This window comes from Python bivittatus, unplaced genomic scaffold, assembly GCF_059951505.1.
Source record: "Python bivittatus isolate LINGU-HERP-01145 unplaced genomic scaffold, Pbiv_v1 ctg000340_np1212, whole genome shotgun sequence".
In the NCBI taxonomy this organism is placed as follows: domain Eukaryota; kingdom Metazoa; phylum Chordata; class Lepidosauria; order Squamata; family Pythonidae; genus Python; species Python bivittatus.
The window spans coordinates 15814676-15833846 of record NW_028277056.1 but is presented as its reverse complement, the minus strand read 5'-3'; the positions used below and the strand labels follow the sequence as shown (position 1 = coordinate 15833846).

The 19171-nt window shown below is 38.4% G+C and overlaps 1 protein-coding gene across 1 annotated transcript in view; it reads right to left on the bottom strand.

Annotated features, from left to right (window-relative positions):
- The window catches only part of DYNC2H1 (dynein cytoplasmic 2 heavy chain 1), a 183333-nt gene that overhangs the window by 148115 nt on the left and 16047 nt on the right, over window positions 1-19171 (bottom strand). Inside the window, exons 13-21 of the mRNA XM_088140623.1 lie at window positions 18668-18763; window positions 17823-17963; window positions 17637-17735; window positions 16360-16499; window positions 15980-16208; window positions 13732-13859; window positions 8844-8959; window positions 7167-7294; window positions 4791-4940 (exon numbers count right to left, since the gene is read on the bottom strand). Coding sequence (XP_087996749.1) covers window positions 4791-4940; window positions 7167-7294; window positions 8844-8959; window positions 13732-13859; window positions 15980-16208; window positions 16360-16499; window positions 17637-17735; window positions 17823-17963; window positions 18668-18763 — 1227 coding nt within the window. The remainder of the gene's footprint in view (window positions 1-4790; window positions 4941-7166; window positions 7295-8843; window positions 8960-13731; window positions 13860-15979; window positions 16209-16359; window positions 16500-17636; window positions 17736-17822; window positions 17964-18667; window positions 18764-19171) is intronic.

Sequence of the window (19171 nt, the reverse complement as noted above, 5' to 3'; positions counted from 1 at the left end):
TTTCTTAGTTTATTCTAGAAGCAGCTGTGTATTAACAGGAATACTACAAAAAGTAATAATGATTAACATTGTTCCAACTGTGGTTTACCTAATATTTCATACTATTAGTTTTTATGCTCTTGTTTCAAATTAGCAATGTTGTATTTAATACTTTCCTTAAAAAGAATGAAAGGAACCTTGAAACTGAAGATACAATCCAAATCTTGCCATCACCACTTCAAAGTGGAGGCCTTACAGATTCAAACAAATCCCAGATTCTGGAAAGCAGTGCCAGTAACAACCATGTCTTGACTTTGGAATTAATCACAATAGGGAGTTCTTTACATATGGGAGTGCATGTTGGAAACTCATAACTTCCTATGGAACATTTTATTTACCAAACTGTATCCTAGGTTTGAAAAGGTATAATAATGGCACAGGGAAATCATTCTCCTCTTTGGAACATAGACAATATCAAGCTTTTATATTCCCAAGTTTGATTCCACAGAAACTTGGATCCAGTGAAAGCATGATCATTAAAAAGGTAATGCAACTTCATATTCAAGAGCAAGCTCCTCACAAATTTATATATTTATTAAATAGATCTGTATCACCACCCAATCAACACATAATTTTGGCGGCTAACTATCATAAAATAATATAGCAATAATTAAAAACTATTAAAGTTATTAATTAAAACTATTAAAAATAACAAACATACGCACGTGGAGGAAAGCCCAACAGACAATGATCATCATAAGACAAATGGGCTTATCCAATACCAGGCCCAATATTTAAGGAAAAGCCAGATCTTTACCACCTTACAAAAGGCTGGGAACTGCTGTAACTATACTGATCTCTAAATGGATATTGCTTAGAAGAAAAACGTTAAGGGTTTTGGTATATTTTAAAGTAAACACTTAAAAAGGGAGGGAGAAAGGGGAGAAAGAAAAGAGGAAGCTAGGGGTTGTTCCTGATGGTCTGCTGCACAGTCTGACAGAGCCCTTAGTTGCCACTTGGAATAAGAAGGCAGCTGTGGCCTTAGATCAGATTGCGCCCATGCAACCTCTCCCTTCCCATCAATCCCGTCACTCTCTGTGGTTTACAGAAGAGCTGAGGGAGATGAAACAGAAGAGATATCTAGAGCATGCTGGAGGTCAACGAAAGATGAACTCAGCCGAACACCGGTGAGAGGCTAACATCTCTCACAGGTAAGGCCTACCTTGTGGCAGGAAGGGCAGCAAAGCAACAATACTTCTCCCCCCTTATTGCATCTGTGGATTGCCACCTGCTGGCCTTGTTCTAGGTAACCCAAGTCCTTCTGGGCAAGGGGGACCTGGAGATTCATCTGCAAGGCCATGTGGAGAATTTTCAGAGCATCTGTCGGGCAAAATCACTTGAATTCATTCCCAGACACCAGCTTTAGTGTAGGGCCTGCTGAGATGTCTGGGGGACAATCTTGCTCTGTTATCTGGGAACCTGTTAGGCCTGAGGAAGTGGATAGGGTCCTTATGACAGTGAGCATGACCACCTGCTCATTAGATCCATGCTCCTCCTGGTTGGCTAAGGCTACCTGGTGGGAAACATGTGAGTGGGTTCTAGAAGTGGTGAATTCATCCTTGGGAGAGAGGGTTGTTTCTTTGCCTCTTAAGGACGGTTCGCCCCCTCCTCAAGAAGCCATCGCTGGATCCCACCATGCTGGACAATTTCCATCCAGTGTCCAACCTCCCTTTTTTGGGGAAGGTTGTGGAGAAGGTGGTCATGCAGCAGCTTCAGTGGGCCCTGGATGAAGCGAATTATCTGGACCCGTTTCAGTCAGGATTCAGGCCTGGACATGGGACAGAAATGGCATTGGTCATGCTTTTGGATGATCTCTGGCGGGAGCGGGATTGGGGTAGTGCATCCACCCTGGTTCTTCTTGACCTCTCAGCAGCTTTCGATACCATCGACCATGTATCCTTCTGGATTGACTCCAGGAATTGGGAGTGGGCAGCACTATATTGTGCTGGTTCTCTTTCTTCCTTTGGGGCTGATACCAGTTGGTGTTGATCAAGAGTGAGAGGTCCCGCCATGGCCCCTACTATGTGGTGTGCTACAGCGTTCGGTGCTTTTTCCATTCCTGCTTAACATCTACATGAAACCTCTTGGGGAGATCATGCATAGCCACTGGGTGAGGTATCATGCTGATGATACTCAACTATACCTCTCCCCTCCTAGTAACCTAAGTGATTGTCAGTCCTCCCAGGTAAACTGGACAGGAAACAAGACTAGATGAACTAATTCTATTTTATTGTAAGGCTACATTAACAGAATCTTGCAAGTCTGAAAACACAAATCTCCCATCTTCCTTATTTACCACCTGAGTAGTTAGGGTGGGTCCTTTCTAAGTTTCTTTCTTTGACCATTACCCTGTTGCAGACTCCTTTCTTTTTTATCTGATCATCCTCTAGGTGGCATCTCTTACCCCCGCCTTCAGTGATGTTGCCGTCGATGTCCTGTCCAAGTGCCTGGAGGCTGAAAGGTCCAAATGGGGAACAACAGGCTTCTGTTGAACCCTGGCAAGACTAAGTGGCTTTGGGTTTTAGGGCCTCCCAAATCTGGGACTTTACATTCTTTGGTACTGGATGGGGTGGCACCAAACAGACCCAGTGTGCAACATGGAAGTCCTCCTGGACTCATGACTCCTGCTCAAGGAGCAGGTGGCAGTCATGGCCAGAAGGACCTTTCCACAACTTTGTGTTCTGCACCAGTTGTGCCCATTCCTGGATTGTGAAGCTCTGCTCACAGTTACTCATGCCCTGCTCATCTCCCAAAGGACTACTGCAATGCACTCTACATGGGGCTACCCTTGAAGAGTATCTGGAAGTTCCAGCTGATGCAAAATGCAGCGGCACGGGCAGTTATCTGTTCCTCTAGAAGGACACATGTTATACCTCTGCTCAGTGAGCTGCATTGGTTACCAGTTTGTTTCCGGGTCCAAATCAAAGTGCTGGTTTTAACCTATAAAGCCCTACATAGCATGGGGCCAGGTTATCTGAGGGACCACCTCTCCCTGATTATATCTACCTGTCCCATCAGGTCCAGCAGGAGAGGCATGCTGCAAGTCCCATCCGCTAAAGAATTCTCTCTGACGGGACCTAGGAGACAAGCCTTTTCTGGCACAGCATCCGCCCTTTGGATCATCATCCCCCGAGGTGAGGTTAGCCCCAATCCTTATGGCCTCCTGGATAACTCTCAAAACATGTTTTTTTCATCAGGCCTGGGGATTCTCTGACAGCAGGGCGCGCGCACAGTGGCTATATCACATGGAAGATTCTGATTTTGACCCTCTCATGATCTTGGTTTTAATAATTAATTAAATTGTTTTAATTGGTTTTATAATATGCGCAAATTGTTGGTTTTGTTGTACACCACCCAGAGTCACCTTGTGTGAAATGGGCAGCCATATAAATTTGATTAAATGAATAAATAAGGCAGTGAGGATGACAAACCGATATCTGAAAATATGTACATTGTGTTGATACACTTTCCAGAAATGTCACCTATACTGCAACTTCCTATAAATTCACATTTAATTACAAATCACATTTGTAGTGTTTTACACATAATGCATTTTCAATTCTTCTCAGACATCATGCCACTGAAAGATTGCAGCACATGGCTAATTGTATTTACTGATAAATTAAACAAAGAGGGAACCAATCAAATTCTCTCTATTCAAAATCTTGAAATAAAACAGCCAAATCAGAATATACTGGGGCATTTTGAGTGTTCTGTATTCTGACAAACAAAATGTGAACATTTTTATATGTTCCATGTTCCAAATAATCGATCAATCAATAAATAAAAATGCTACAGGAATTCTGCCACTGGAAACAATGGGAACTTTAAGCAAATATCTGTATTCCTCAATTTTCATATATAGATATATAGAAATAGACTGGGAGCCATGCTAAGTGCTACTACCACACATCCAATAGAAAGAATGATCAAATAACTGATTTTAAAAAATAAAATTTCATAGCAGATAATGGCAACAACAGTCAAGCATGCTTTTTGCAAACTTCTCTGCCAAAACAAATACAAACTGATCCCCCCAAAGAAGCAAAACAATGTATTCACTTCAACACAGCATATAAACAACTGCAAAAATATACTTCATTGGTTATAATTTCGTTTCTTCCTACTATACAATGTTAGTGACTTTTGCATCTTCAACCTGCCTTCAGAGAAAGCAATTCTTAACAGCCCAAGCACACATTTGTATTTGCTTTTTTGCCTCAAAAACAAAAGAAAACAATCACAGAAACCACTAATGGACAGTACTACATCACAACTTACTCTATGTTTCCTATAGAAAAGGATATAAAACTGATATAAATTATCTTCCAGATCAGTAGTATCTTTTTCTGAGGTCAGAAATAGTTCATAATTTCTGAACTTGTGTTTAATTAACTTTATTTTTTCTCTACCACTAGAGAAGAAGCTGTGCCTCCTGTTCTGTTACCTACTGCACTCTCCAAACCTTTATGGCTCAGAGGAATTTGTTTAAAAAGTCAATTGCAGAACATCAAAAAACTCAAAATTTTGAATAAAATGCCATTTGGTTTCAAAAATTAAAAAAACTGAATTTTTGAAACCAAACTCTAGAAAACTGGACATTTTGTTTCAAGTTCTGAATACTCAAAATAGCTGTTCTGACCTCAGACTTGTTTACAAACCTTTGCCGTCTCTACATCTTCTACATTAACTCCATTAAAATTAAAAAAGGTAATCCCAAAGAAGATATATTTGAAATGACTCTCAGTTACCTGTTCTTTAATCATCAGTTGATGACTCTCAATCATTAACTCAAATTTATCCCATGTCGCTCTCAGGCTGCCAATTGTTTCAATGCCCCCACCGGCCACAGTTCGGAGAAGCTTGTTTTTACTTTCTGCTTCTTGGAAAAGGATAAAGACCTAAGCAAAGAGATTTGATAAGTGCATAAAGCTCAAATGCATAAATATATTTGTCTGGGTCAATAAATGAATTAACATTACCTTTTATGATTATGCAGTATTTAGAGTGGAAAAGATGCTTCCAAACATCTGGATGTTTATATAGCATGTAGGCAATCCCTCAAACAAACACTTCTTTTCTTGGGATTGAGTTGAAGCTGCAGATGGAAGTCAGATACAGGTAGTCCTTGCTTGATGACCACAATAGGGACCATAAAATTGGTAGTTAGGCAGGACGGTCATTAACCGAGTCACCATGTGACTGGACCAAATTTTACGACCATTCTTATGATGGCTGTAAAGTGAATCATGTGGTTGTTAAGTGAAGCACATGGTTGTTAAGTGAATCCAGATTCCCCAATGGACTTTTTTTTTCCAGAATTCGTCTAATGACCACATGATTCGCTTAATGGCCACATGATTCACTTAACAACTGTGATGATTCGCTTTACAACCAATGTAAAAAAGGTTGTAAATCATTACTGTGGGGGAGTGCAATGTGTTGTGATGGTTGTAAGTGTGAGTTCAGGTCATAAAGCACTTTTTCCGAGGCCATTGTAACTTCAAACCATCATTAAACAAAAGGTCATTAAGCAAGTACTACCTGTATTCCTAAATACTCTAAGGAGCTGCTGACAGTTGTTACATCAATGTCCCATTTTCCCGCAAATACAAAGTTTCCTTTGAAGCTAAAGTGGCCCTATTATTTATTTGTAATGAAAGTATTTTTGATATCAAAAAAATACTTCAGTAAAAAGTAACAGAATGCAAAGCATTCAAAAGAGATGCTTCACCAAGCACATTCATGCAAATTAAGTACCCCTCGTTGAAGTGTTTAAATGAGAACATGCTTTGGAAGGTTTCAAAGACTGCTGCACAGGTATTTGCATGGCAGTCATGTATGTGCATATAGAGCTTGGATTACATGTTAAACTGAGTATCTTCACAGAAGCCAGAGGTGGCATATATTAATTAGTTAAGGTGACAAAGAAGGAAAAGGTAAAGATTCCTCAAGTTTATTTATTATTTATTTATTAAATTTATATTCCTCCCATCTCCCCCAGAGGATGACTCTGGGCGGTTCACAATTAAAATCAAACCTCAAAAACAGATAAAAATATAAATATCAACATTGATTTAGTTTAAAATCAAACTATACAAAAAGAGTTGAGTCTGATTGTTGATAACAATGTGTACATATCAAGTGGGGGGGGGTTGCTATCAGTGTAGAGATGGTTTGCTATTGCCTTGTCCTGAAATATTATTAAATTGCCTACAGTCCTGGAATACCTTGATGATCTCCATTCCAAGGATTAATCAGCCTAATCACAGTCTATGAGAGTGAGTGGCTATTATAAATTTAAAATAGTAATAATAATAACAACAACAACAACAACCCCACTTAACAAATAGGTCCAAACAAGATCAGTGAACTGCTGTCTCCTGTTTAGACACACAGAAGGAAAGCAACCTATCTAATGGTAAGAATTAGAAACATTACAATGTACAGTGGTACCTCGGGTCACAAACTTAATTCGTTCCGCGACCCAAATCAAGTTTTCCCATAAGGCTCAATGTAAATACGGTTAATCCGTTCTGACCCCTACGAATTTGGTCGCCAACTGATTTTGGTCATGACCTGAATCAAATTTTCCCATAAGGTTCAATGTAAATACGGTTAATCCGTTCTGAACCATATGTTTGTTTTTTTTTAAACCACAAAAATATGACACAAAGTACAGTACAGTATACCATGAAGAGAGAGAACACTAACTTTGCTTGAGGCGTGGAGGACAGGAAGGCGGGTGGGGAGGCGGTTATTGTTTGGAGGGAGAATCCCCCTCCCTACAGGAAGCCACGACCACGTGTCAGAGCAGGGAAAATGGCCGCGGATCCTGTTCGTCACCCGATGTGGAGTTCACGAACAGAAGCAAAATTTTGCAAACGGTACTGTTCGTGACCTGAATTGGTCGTGAACAGAAGCGTTCGTGACCCGAGGTACCACTGTAATCTTGAATAGTCAATACTTATTGCAATATGGAAAATTATGCCAATAATGAAATTCACGAAAGGCTATGAAGAAATATTTAACAATTTTTTAGATAATATTTATATTAAAGTTCTGACTCTAGAAACATTTAGTGATCAAATTTCAGTTCATTTCTTGATAGTACAGAAAAACATTACCTCTTCTTTTTTTTCTTTTAAGTTTTTATATTTTAAACTATCTTCTGTTATTTCTTCCACTGTCTGAGGCCTAATTACTAAGGCATTCATAGCATCATTGAGAAATGAAGAAATATCATGCAGATGACCTACATAAACATCAAGAGAAAACACAAGTGATCCAATCATCATCATCATCATCATCATCATCATCCTATGATGATACCTTTAACACCATCAAACAACAGCTGCCTAACTCAGGTCCTTGGGAAGGACTCAGTAGGTGGATAAAAATGCCAAATCCAGTCTAAACAACTGGCTGACTGTGCAATCAACAATAATAATAATAAATCCCTATTGACCAATTTGTAACCAGGATTCCATCAAATATTTAGGATTACAGCTCCCATTATCTCCCCTCAGGCGTTTGGGCCAGGATGATAGGTGAGCTCTTTTGGTTAGTGTGTTTGGTCACTGTCTTCTTACTGATTGTAAAACTGAATTATTCTAGACTTCTGGCACTGATTGTTTCTAGTTGCCATTTTTTACAAATCATATTGCTTTGTTGTTCTTTATTTTAATTATTAATTTTAATTTTCTGTTCCCCATCAAGAGGCACCGTTCTAAGATGGGTGGCCATATAAATTGTTAAATAAGTAAATAAATAAATGTTTCTTTGGGGGGGAAATCTTATACTTAAACATTTTAGACTGAACTGAAATATTCAGGCCATAAAATTGAATTATCGGCCGATCAGGATACAAAACAAGCAGAAAGGCAAAAAAGGATATCTACCTGTCTAACTCAGCCCCTACCCCAAAAGGAAAGCAATACAGAAACAAAGTAAAGCAATATAAACAACAAACAACAATAAAACAGACTAAAACAGAACCTTACAATCATTTGGCTTCTGAGAGGATACCCCAGCTGTTACAGGATTTGGGGGAGGACCCCCTCTTAGGGCATGGGGGGAGGGGGAATCCAAACACTTTCCAACACCAAAAAGCTTATTTATATATATTTATTTTTATTTATCTCCTGCAGATTCCTAAAACCTAAACACAGCAGTGAAGTTAGAAATTATGCCAATCCTTTACGTTTGGTTTTCCTCCCATTCATTGTAAATAAAAATGACAAGGAAGAAAATCACAGAAAATAGCTGAATAAAATGATAAAGCTAAATTACCTCCCTCTGTCTGCCAGAACAAGGTGAAAATCAGTTTTTCTCTCTTCCCCAGGACTCCTTGCTACAGGCTTAACAAGTTTTCATTTAGGGTTGCAACTATACAAAAAGACTAGTTTTCTAAAATATTAACGACAGTAAAATCTAACACAATTTATTTGGTGAATTAAAATTTCAGAATATTTAGTCTCATTGATATTAACAGTAATTTTGGAGCTGCAAATATAAGTATGGCTTCTTACATACAAAACAAGGCTATGATTAGAAGCAACTGCTGCTATAGGAACAATTTACAATATTTGAAATAAAATAGGATATAAATGTATACTTATTTTTAAACCTTTTCTATTCCATTTTATGTGATTTTTTACTTATTTAATATACTTAAATGTCATAAATTCACAGCATTTCAAGTAATTAAAATAATACTCTAGGCAAAATAATAAATGTTCTTTAAGAAAAAAGCAGGAATAAATTATCATTATCTTTTAAATAGCTTTTGTTCTGAGCATTACCTTGTATAGATTTTCTCAAAGACATCACTAGAACATCATATAACTTCTGGATAAGATCATCGATCACAGACTTCACAGGATTGCAATTCACTATGATGCAATCTACTTTCACAATGCTTCAAGGATTAGAACAAATTAATTATATTTCATATTATTATATAACATTTAAAATAAACCTAAATTGTAAAAATTTGAAGTGTTATTCATCATCATCTCTCTTATCACTGTGCATAATAAACTTTTATATATATATGTATATATATGTGTGTGTGTGTGTGTGTGCATACACACATAATAAGCTCATCCATATATGCATACAAAATAGCTTTATAATTTAATCAATCAGTTTTAAGTATTAAGATTTTTTTTATTTCACTTTTTGTATTTAAAGTGTTCAGTAATCTGATTCATTTTCTTTACTTCAATTAATCTTCCAGGAAATGTTTATTTTTTTAATTTGAGCGTTTAATCTCTTACAAAAATTGTATAAAATGCTGGTCAGTAACTATAAAAAATATACTATTCATTGGCCTGGTTGAGAAATAACATCAAATCATAACTGTTTGTTATAGCAAATCTAAACTTCCCCAAGACAAGCCTCTGGCTAATACAAGTTACCTTCCTTCTGCTCCAGCTCAATGCATAAAAAGTAATGATTAAATGTTTTGCCACTGCTTCTGCAGAAAGTCCTTTATATTCAAATTCTGGTTTGATAACTTGGTTTATAAGTAACCAGAGTTAAGATCAACCATATTTTCCTATTTTCAGATGTAATGAGATATATTACCAGTCCCAACTTTTGGAGTCAGGGGCTCCATGTAGACTAATTCTCAATCCCCATTTTTTTTTCTTTTTTCTCTGAGCAGCTGGGCATGATTACAAATGAAGCACTGGGGGCAGCACATTACTATTTTTATTTTTTAAAACCACTTATAAAGCCTCTGCGTAATCCAACGGCTTTCTGCAAAATAAAGGTGACTGAAGGCTGATCATTTGCTTATAGCTTATAGATCTGTCTATATTCTAGTAACTCCCATTTTCCATTTTGGACTGCCACAGATGATGAATAAGTCTATCTAATCTGCTAACGTTTCACACAGCAAACTGTTAGGTCTCAAATAACACTTTTTTTTAATTAATAGAGACTGAGGATATGGACAAGATTTTTGGGAATACAAGACCCGCCAGATGTTCCCTGAGTTTTGTACCTTCAAAAACACTATATTGGAATAGATGGTCTTCAATAATCTTATCCTTCACTCTTATTTATAGAACTATTGAAGTTGTATATATTTATCACAAATTCTTTCAAGAGCGTGTGCAATGATAGCCATGAGATTAACTGAACATCCCAAGGTCATTTCAGCTTAACCAAAGCAACAAGTTTTTTCAGATAAAAGGAAGGAGTTTGTACATAATACTGAACATTTTGAGAGAAAAGAAAAAGGAAGTTAACTTGGAAAAAACCTTTGAAATTCCACTAAAAGTTATTATTATTATTTATTATTATATTTTTATCCTGCCTTTATTTTTATTTATGTAAAACCCTATGGGTGGTACATGTCTTCCTCAATCTCAGGTTCTCTACCAGAGGCCTGGGAGTTTGAGGGTTCTGCGCAGTATCTGAGCTGTTCCTAGCACTGCACTCTTCTGGACAGAGAGCTCAGATGTTATTCCTGGTATCTGCTGGAGCCACTCTCTCAGCTTAGGAGACACAGCCCCAAGTGCTCCTACTGCTGGGGCCATTTTGGCCTTTACTTTCTACATCTTCTCTAGTTCCTCCTTCAGGCCCTGGTACTTCTCCAGCTTCTCATACTCCTTCTTCCTGATGTTGCCGTCATTTGGCATCGCTACATCTACCACCATCGCTGTCTTCTGATCCTTGTCTACTACCATGATGCCTGATTGATTGGCCAGTGTACCTGCTTGTCCATCTGGATCCAGAAGTCCCACAGGATCTTAGCCCTGTTATTTTTCATGACCTTCTGTGGAATCTTCCATCTGGACTTGGGAGTGTCTAGCCCATACACTGTACAGATGTTTCTGTACACAATGCCAGCTACTTGGTTGTGCTGTTCAGTATATGCTACTCCTGCCTGCATCTTATATCCTGTCACTATGTGTTGGACTGTCTCTGAGGCCTCTCTGCATAGTCTGCACCTTGTGCAGCACATTAGTCCTGTCTAATGTGGCAGACCCCTGCTTCTATAGATTGGTTCTTAGTGCCTGCTCTTGTGTTGCTATGATCAGTGCCTCAGTGCTGTCTTTTAGTCCAACCCTTTCCAGCCACTGGTAGGATTTCCCAATGTCAGCCACCTCAGCTATCTGTCGACAGTACATCCCATGCAGGGACTTGCCTTGGCATGGCACTTCCTCTGCTTGAACTTCCTCCCATGTCTGCTGCTGCCTCAGGCATTCTCTCAGCAGCTCATCTTTGGGTGCCATCTTAGTGATGTACTCCTGGATGCTCTGGGTTTCATGCAGGACAGTGGCTTTGACACTCACCAGACCCTGCCCACCCTCTTTCCAGTTGGTGTACAGTCTCTGGGTGCTGGACTTGGGGTGGAAACCTCTGTACATTGTGAGGAGCTTCTGGGTCTTCACATCAGCAGCCTCCATGTTCTTCTTTGGCCAGCTCACTATACTGGCAAGGTATCTGTTGACTGGCAGGGTGTATGTGTTGATGACGTGGATCCTGTTCTTCCCATTGAGCTGTCTCTTCAGGACCTGTCTTATCCTTTGGTGATATTTGGATATTGCTGTCTTCCTTGCCTCATCATCGTGGTTACCATGTGACTGTGGGATACCAAGGCACTCATAGCTGGTCTGTATGTCTGCTATGTGACTCGCTGGTAGTTCCACCCCATCAGTCTTAACTACCTTCTCTCTCTTTACTACCATTCGGCCATACTTCTCCAGTCCGAATGATATCGCAATGTCCTCACTGTAGATCCGTGTCAGGTGGATCAGTGAGTCGATGTCTCGTTCACTCTTACCATACAGCTTGATGCCATCCACAAAGAAGAGGTGGCTAATGGTAGTTCCACTCTTGAATTTGTATCCATGTCCAGTCCTTGTGATTATCTGGCTAAGGGGGTTCAAGGCTATGCAGAGTAGCAGCAGGGACCTTGGTCTATGCCACACTTGACGGCCAATTGTGCGAGCAGTCTTGAGTTGACTTCTAGTGTTGTCTTCCACACTCCAACTGAGTTCTTGAGGAAGGTCTTTAATGTCCTGTTGACTTTGTATAGCATCAGATGGTCATGGATCCATGTGTGTGGCATTGAGTCATAGGCTTTCCTGTAACCAATCCAGGCTGTGCTCATATATCTATAAACAAACTCAAGGCAGTGAACATACCTAATACTCCTGCCTTCTCTTTTCGCCACAACAACCTCGTGAGTTGGGTTGGGCTGTGAGAGAGTGACTATCCCAAAGTCACTCTTGCCTAAGAGAGGCCTAGAACTCACAGTCTTCTGGTTTCTAGGCCAACATCTTAATGACTACGTAGTTAGTAATGTATAAAGCAAGTTTATGCTAACAATCCTGACACTTATAGCTTTTTATTATTATTATACAGGGCTGTGAAAAGATTCACATTTGAAAAGCAAAATATGTTTTGGAAGTAACACCTGTTGGGAACACCTTAAGCAGTTGTGCCTTTTTCCAGGATCAAGCAGCTGCCCTCCATAGCTACCACATAATCTCAGGAACAGATACATTTAGTTTTAAATGCTACTTGTGTGCCCCAAATCACATTTTTATTGCCTCTTTTGAATGGTGTGTAAATGTGGTTTATCTGTATATGTCTATTGATGGCAGACATTTCATTACCCAATTAGGTAACCTCATCAGTGCTAGTGATTGTGGGGTTTACTCCTTGTTTATATACAGCAGCTTGCCTGCCAGTATAGGTGGGGGTGTGGTTTTCTCCCTGGTAGTTCCTTGATTAGGGTATTGTTTTCTGCTTGATTGTTTGTCTGGTGTTAATCCCTGCTTATCTGGGTGTTGACTGCTGGAGAGGATATATTCTGGTCTTTTTTGTTTCATCCTGGAAGCTTGGCATGAGGAAAAATAGGGCAATTGGATCAAAAGAAGGTAATAGACTTCTAAAAAACAGACTGGACCCTGCAGGGAAATTAATTTGGGACCTTTCCAAAGGGAGGGGAAAGTAACCGTGAAGAGATGAGAAGAAGAAACAAATCACATTTTGGATTACACTTTGGGAAAAAAATATAAAATGTGTCATGGTTGCAAAAACATGTATACAGACCTAGGGGCAAGGAAAGCATGCAGACCGCAGAGCAAGGAGCAGACTTGTCTGTTTAATGCAGACAGGCTTAATCCCAAGAGACCAATCCTTGAAGAAATGGCTAGGAAAAATAAAAGGAAGTGGTTCGCTTAGGAAAGCAACCTGAGAAATAATGGATTGAGGTTGGGGTCAGCAAGGGGAAAGTTCAAGAGCAATCAAGCAGAGCCAAGAAGGCACAGGAAACTGCTATGTGAGACTTTTGCAAGATAACTAAATCTGGTTGTAGAGCTCTGTGGTTACTGTTTTAATGCAAACAGTAAAACAAGCTGTTCTTAACTCTGATCCTGAATTCAAGCAACCAGATGAAGCTATGTTGTCTGCTCTTAATAGAAGTATCTTGAGACTTACTAGATCAGGGAGGAAGGAAGTGTCCCTTAGGATCCCTGCTAATGGGTTAGTTAGTAGCAGACTTGGTCAAAGCAGTTTGGACAGAAATTAGAAAAGAAATTGCTGGAACCCTATGGCTGAGATTTTCCCTTTATAACAATTTTTCAAACTCAGGACTAACCACTGTGTTAAAAAAAAAAAAGCTACCCAAAAGAGACCTATGTTTGTAACTCTTCTATTATACAGTACCTTGGAAGACGTTCCACTTCTTTTCCTTTCACTTTTAGGGCTTTGAAATTTTTCTCCCAATCCTGTTCTTTGAAAAGATGAATCTCCACCAAAGCTTCCATATCAACTTGTCCAATTATCACCCATTCCTTCAACATGGAGAAAGGAATTCATATTTTTATTAAAAAGATACATTATTTATCTGTGTGTGTGTGTGTGTGTGTGTAAATCCTGACCATTTAGATATATAAACAGAAAAAGAAAAATGCCTCAAATGCATTTAAAGAAGTTGATTCTTGCCTACATTAACCCAATACTTTTGGCTTGAAAGTTTAGGCATGCAGCTAATCACCACTGCTTATATCATTCACTACTACAGGTAGTCCTCACTTACCGATGGTAATTGGGACCAGGAACTCTGTTGCTAAGTGATGCGGTCATAAGGTGTGACCTCATGTGACTGCACTTACTTACAACAGCAGTACCAGAAGTCCCAGTTGCTGTTGTTAAGAGAATCCTGCATGGTCACAGCCTTCCGCGGCCATGTGATCACCATTTGCAACCTCCTGCCAGCTTCCCCATTGACTTTGCTTGTCGGAAGTGGCAGTGAAGGTCGCAAATGACAATCACGTGACCACGGGACACTGCAACATTGTAATTGCAAGTTGTCACCAAAGATTACTTCATCCATCTGATTATTTCATCAATCTCACTTCATGTAGGATGTGTCATAGCTGAGAAAGGCTATAAAATACCAAGGACAGGAGGCCTCCATTACAATTTACCCTTCCATGAATTACTTAAGAACATACGCAATGCCCTGCTGGATCAGTCCCCGGGCCCACCTAATCGAGCAGTCTGTTCTCACAGTGGCCAACCAAATGCACAATGAAGCCCAGCAGATAGTCTTCAGAGGCAGTAAAGGCTAATGGCCACTGATTCCTATGACTTCCATGAATTAGTCCAATCCTTTTTTGAAGCCAGCCAAGCTGGCAGCCAACACCATATTTCATTATAAATACAGTTTGTATCCAGGAGAACTCTTTGGGATCTCTAGCAAGAGCAACTTGTCTATGTGGTTCAACTTAGGGCACATGATGTCCTTTTGAAAGCATGAAGGGCCCACTATGGATGTTTTTCCTTCAAATGTACAGATAGGCATTGATGCAACAGAGGGAGAAACTATGGATGTAGTATATACCTGGTTCTTAGAGCTCATTTACATATTTCATGGATGCTGTAATCTATATACAATACTGTAGCTTCTTCCCAATACTTTCAAAATTTTTCAGATTAATAACTTTAAATAAGTTGACTGTGATCTCCATGCACAGGTCTCTTCTCTCCAGGATTCTCCCAGCTGCTTCTTTTGTAGCTGATCTTTTCTTGAATGTCCATGCTCTCCCAATTTAGTCTGTAATTCTTCCCCAGCTGTGGCTCAGGCAAACCACTCCAGAAAATATACTTAGTAAAATTCTAATGCACATTCATCTATGTTCAAACTCACTATAAGTATCTGGTAGAATTGCAACCAATATCTGAAGACTTCCATCCTTGCACTATTTGAGCAAAATACTGTTGGTTAGTAGTGTATTGTTTTATAAGTGTACCTAAGTACACTTACAAAACAATATTATCAAACATTCTTTTAATATTTGAGTGCAGTCTGTATTTCAAAATCCCAAAATTAGAATAAGAATTATCATTAGGGCTATATAATAACACTTGGGATTTGATTCCAAAAAACTTCTTCAGAGAATATGAAAGTATGAATGTAGCACCTGTTGGCGATTTCCAGCAGAACTGCAGCAGTCACACAATCCCAGAAATAGATATAATTCCTTTAATGAGTTGCCAACCCAGGTGCTGGGTTCACACTCCTATGCATTCCAAAACAGCTCTTTTAGACTCAATCTGAAGCATTGTGCTAAGTGTTCCTGCAGCCACAGGATGCATACCTCTGATCACATGGCAAATATTACTTTAGAGATATAACCAATCTGAACTGTTTTATAAATATCCCAAATGCATGTCTGACTTTCACACTTTGTATGTTTTATAGAAACTGTTGGTATATCACCAAGTTGTAACACAGGAAAGAAATGACTGACCCACGCAGTGTGGAGAGAACGCCAGTGCTTGACATAAAGTATAACAGACACAGTGATATAGTGAATACTGAAGCATTTCTAAAACACCTATCCTAAAAAAGTTTTCAAACAAAAGCAAATATTTACAAACAAATATTTACAAGCAAATATTTACAAACCTTAAATTGATCTAAAACTTCTGCCAATCTTCGGAACAAGTCTTCTGCTTTACTAAATGTGGTCAGAAATCCACTTGCATTTCTTTCAGTCATGACAGAAAAAATGCACTCTTCATCTGTCTCACTTACTCCCTTAAATTGGTTAGGAATAGAAATGAATCTCTTCATCTCTCTGTAATACCTTGCTCGTACTTCTTCAAAAGGGGGTTTGAATTGCAATCTTCCTTGTCTGAAAAAATGTTTTTAAAATATTATTAATTACCATATCAAGAACCCAGTCCTCTAATGCCTTGGAGTAATCTGGTTACAATTACTCTATTAAAATATATTTAAAAAACATGCATTTTTCATTAGTTTTATCAACTGCAAGAACATCTTACTTGTAAGTTAAATCAATGTTTATTTCTGGCAGATTTTCATTGAGTGCCTCCAAGCCCATTTGATACTGATGCTCCAGAGCTTTGTACAGTTGGTGGTTCCAATGAAGCCTCCATGCTTTCATATCATTTGAAAGGAAACCCTATAATTTGATAGTATTCAGGTTAAAAAATTGCAATTAATCATGGAAAAATGTACAGGGAGACTATGTAGGAACTACTTTCAAGAAAATATTATTTAGGCAACTCAGAGAACTGTGTAGCTATGGAATATCTCACAGCTTGGCAAACAACTAATTAAACAAAATACTGATCAATAATTTTCAACTAAATCAACTCAATCCAATTTCTTGCAGGAAGATAATAGATTTGCATGCCCTTGGTTAACAAAGCACTCCAGTGTGAATGTAGACTTTTCCCAATGTTACAGTTCATTAGGATCATTACTGGGTTATTGTAATGGTATGTGAGATGACCATGGAAGACAGGGGGAAGAGCTGCAGCCAGGGCAACGGTCGAATAAGAGGCAACTTAGCCCGCAGCAGGAATGTAGACATGGCCAACATCTCAGAAGAGGCCCTCCCTAATTTCTTGGGCTGTAAAGGTGATAAGGGAGAAATGTACTTTCAGACTTGCAAGATTCCCTTAATGTAACCTTACAATAAAGTAGAATTAGTTCATCTGTATGTGCTTCTTGTCTGGACTACCTCACAAGGCTAAGTTATGTGCTTCATGCATACCATTGCCTCAAAACTTTGTTCTGAGTGATTTGATTTAAATGTAGATGTAAGTAAGTTTCAATTTTTACAGCACTAAATACTTCCTTATGATTTACAATGACACTGCTTTGATGTGCTTCCAGTAATTATTATATAGCATACAGCTGCATTTACTCTACTACAGAACACTGCTGGCTAGGAAAATATAGAAATTTGCGATAAGTGATTTTAAGTTGTTTCCAACAAATCCCTGTAGCACACAAAATTATAACATATGCTTCTATTTCATCCTTTACTTTGTTAGGTATCCTGCCATGAAAAATTAGAATATTATCTTGACTCAGTCACATCAGTGAATTATATAGACAGTAGCATTTTCTGCTATGAACCTAGATAATTCCATGATTTACCTAAGATTTCAAGTATTTTCAGTTATTTGATGAACTGATAATTCCATGATAAGTATTTTCCCACAAATGTTTTGTAAGGTTAGCCTTACATATATAAAACTTAGTTTCCCATCCTATTTCACTTAAATATTAAGTAGCAGTTAATTCATGCCTGTGATTCAAGGCTGGAGAATCCTCCCCGAAGCTCCTGTAAGCCATCTTTCCAACGTTGCTGTTGACGAAGCAGATCAATGTTCATCAGGGCAACAACCTATCAAGAAAAATTATAAGCATGCTAAACTTTGTTACTGAAATAAAAAGAAAAAAAAATGAAACAGGTTGAGATGATCAAACATACTTTTTCTACAAAATTGGTGTGCCATTTTCTTAACTTTCTGTTTTCTGTGGCAAGCCGTTCTGCTGCACTTTGGAGTTTCTTGATATATATTTCTAGTTCTTTAGGATTGTCCCATGTTATTTGTCCTTCTGCTTTTGAGTGCTGCCAAAGAAATAATTAAGTAAGTAAATAATTGGATTCTAATGAAGTTTATAAGATGAAGAAGTTCTCTCTGAGCATGTTTACAGAGCCTGAAATGAACGAAAAGGCAAGGGGTAAAGGGAAGGAGACCAGAGAAAGAGAAAGTATATATTCAATTGCAAATGAATATGACTTTTTTTGGGGGGGGGGTAGTTCACAACGTATGATAATTCTATACAGGTCAATCTGATTCAATACTGTTGTATCCCTCAGAGAAACAAGTGTTACAGCAATAATTATTCTAAAAAAAAAAAACTTTCCTCACTCTACCTCTGTTCCTGTAAAGTGGTACAGGCTGCACCAGAATCAACTTGAGTGGTGCTCAATTCCAAAACAACAAACAAGTAAGATTAAATGACAGGGGATTTAGTATTTTCATCTGATTTTGGTCCTGCCTCTAGAGCAAAGTTGGAGTCACCCATAGGCATGCATTTTGGAGAAAAAGGGGCATGCACATTTCTGTCTCAAAAGCAGGATTACTGTAAACACTAGTCCCCAACAATTTGCACCTCTGGGTCTCCCAAAAAATTCATTCAAAACATCAGGTCTCAAGGATCCAGAATCAAATCCCGTGATCAATCAGAAAATCTATTCAAGTAGTAAAAACTTCAAGTTTTTAGAAGACAGAAGAGTGATAAAAGTGAAAGTAATAATCATGCAATTACTTTAATTATCTGTTCAAATGCTAAAGCCGACTGCAGCATCATTGGCTTCTGACTTGGAATCATTTGCTGATCAATACTGTTATAAAAGTGGGCCACCTATTAAAAAATATATATAAAATCCATGAGATATAAATGCCACATTCATATTTAAAATAATTCATTTTTTAAATTATTTTTATTCATCATTTAGCTTTCCATTTAATGTACAGTTTTAAATTTCAGCTTTAGAAGATTCTACCTAGTCCTACCTAGCATTGGTTTGCAATTCCAGTCACACTAAACCCTTTAAAGGTATTTTTTCCCTCTATATAGCCATATTAACAATCCTCTGTGTTGTTTGTTTTACACTAAATGGGGGGAAATCGTATTTTGAAACTAATGATATAGAGACATACTGGAACCTTTTGACATGTACAAAAACATTCTAAACTGTGGATTAAAACTGTGACAAATCGAAAGCAACTGAAATGAATGCCTAACGACTGCAAGGTATTTTACATTTCT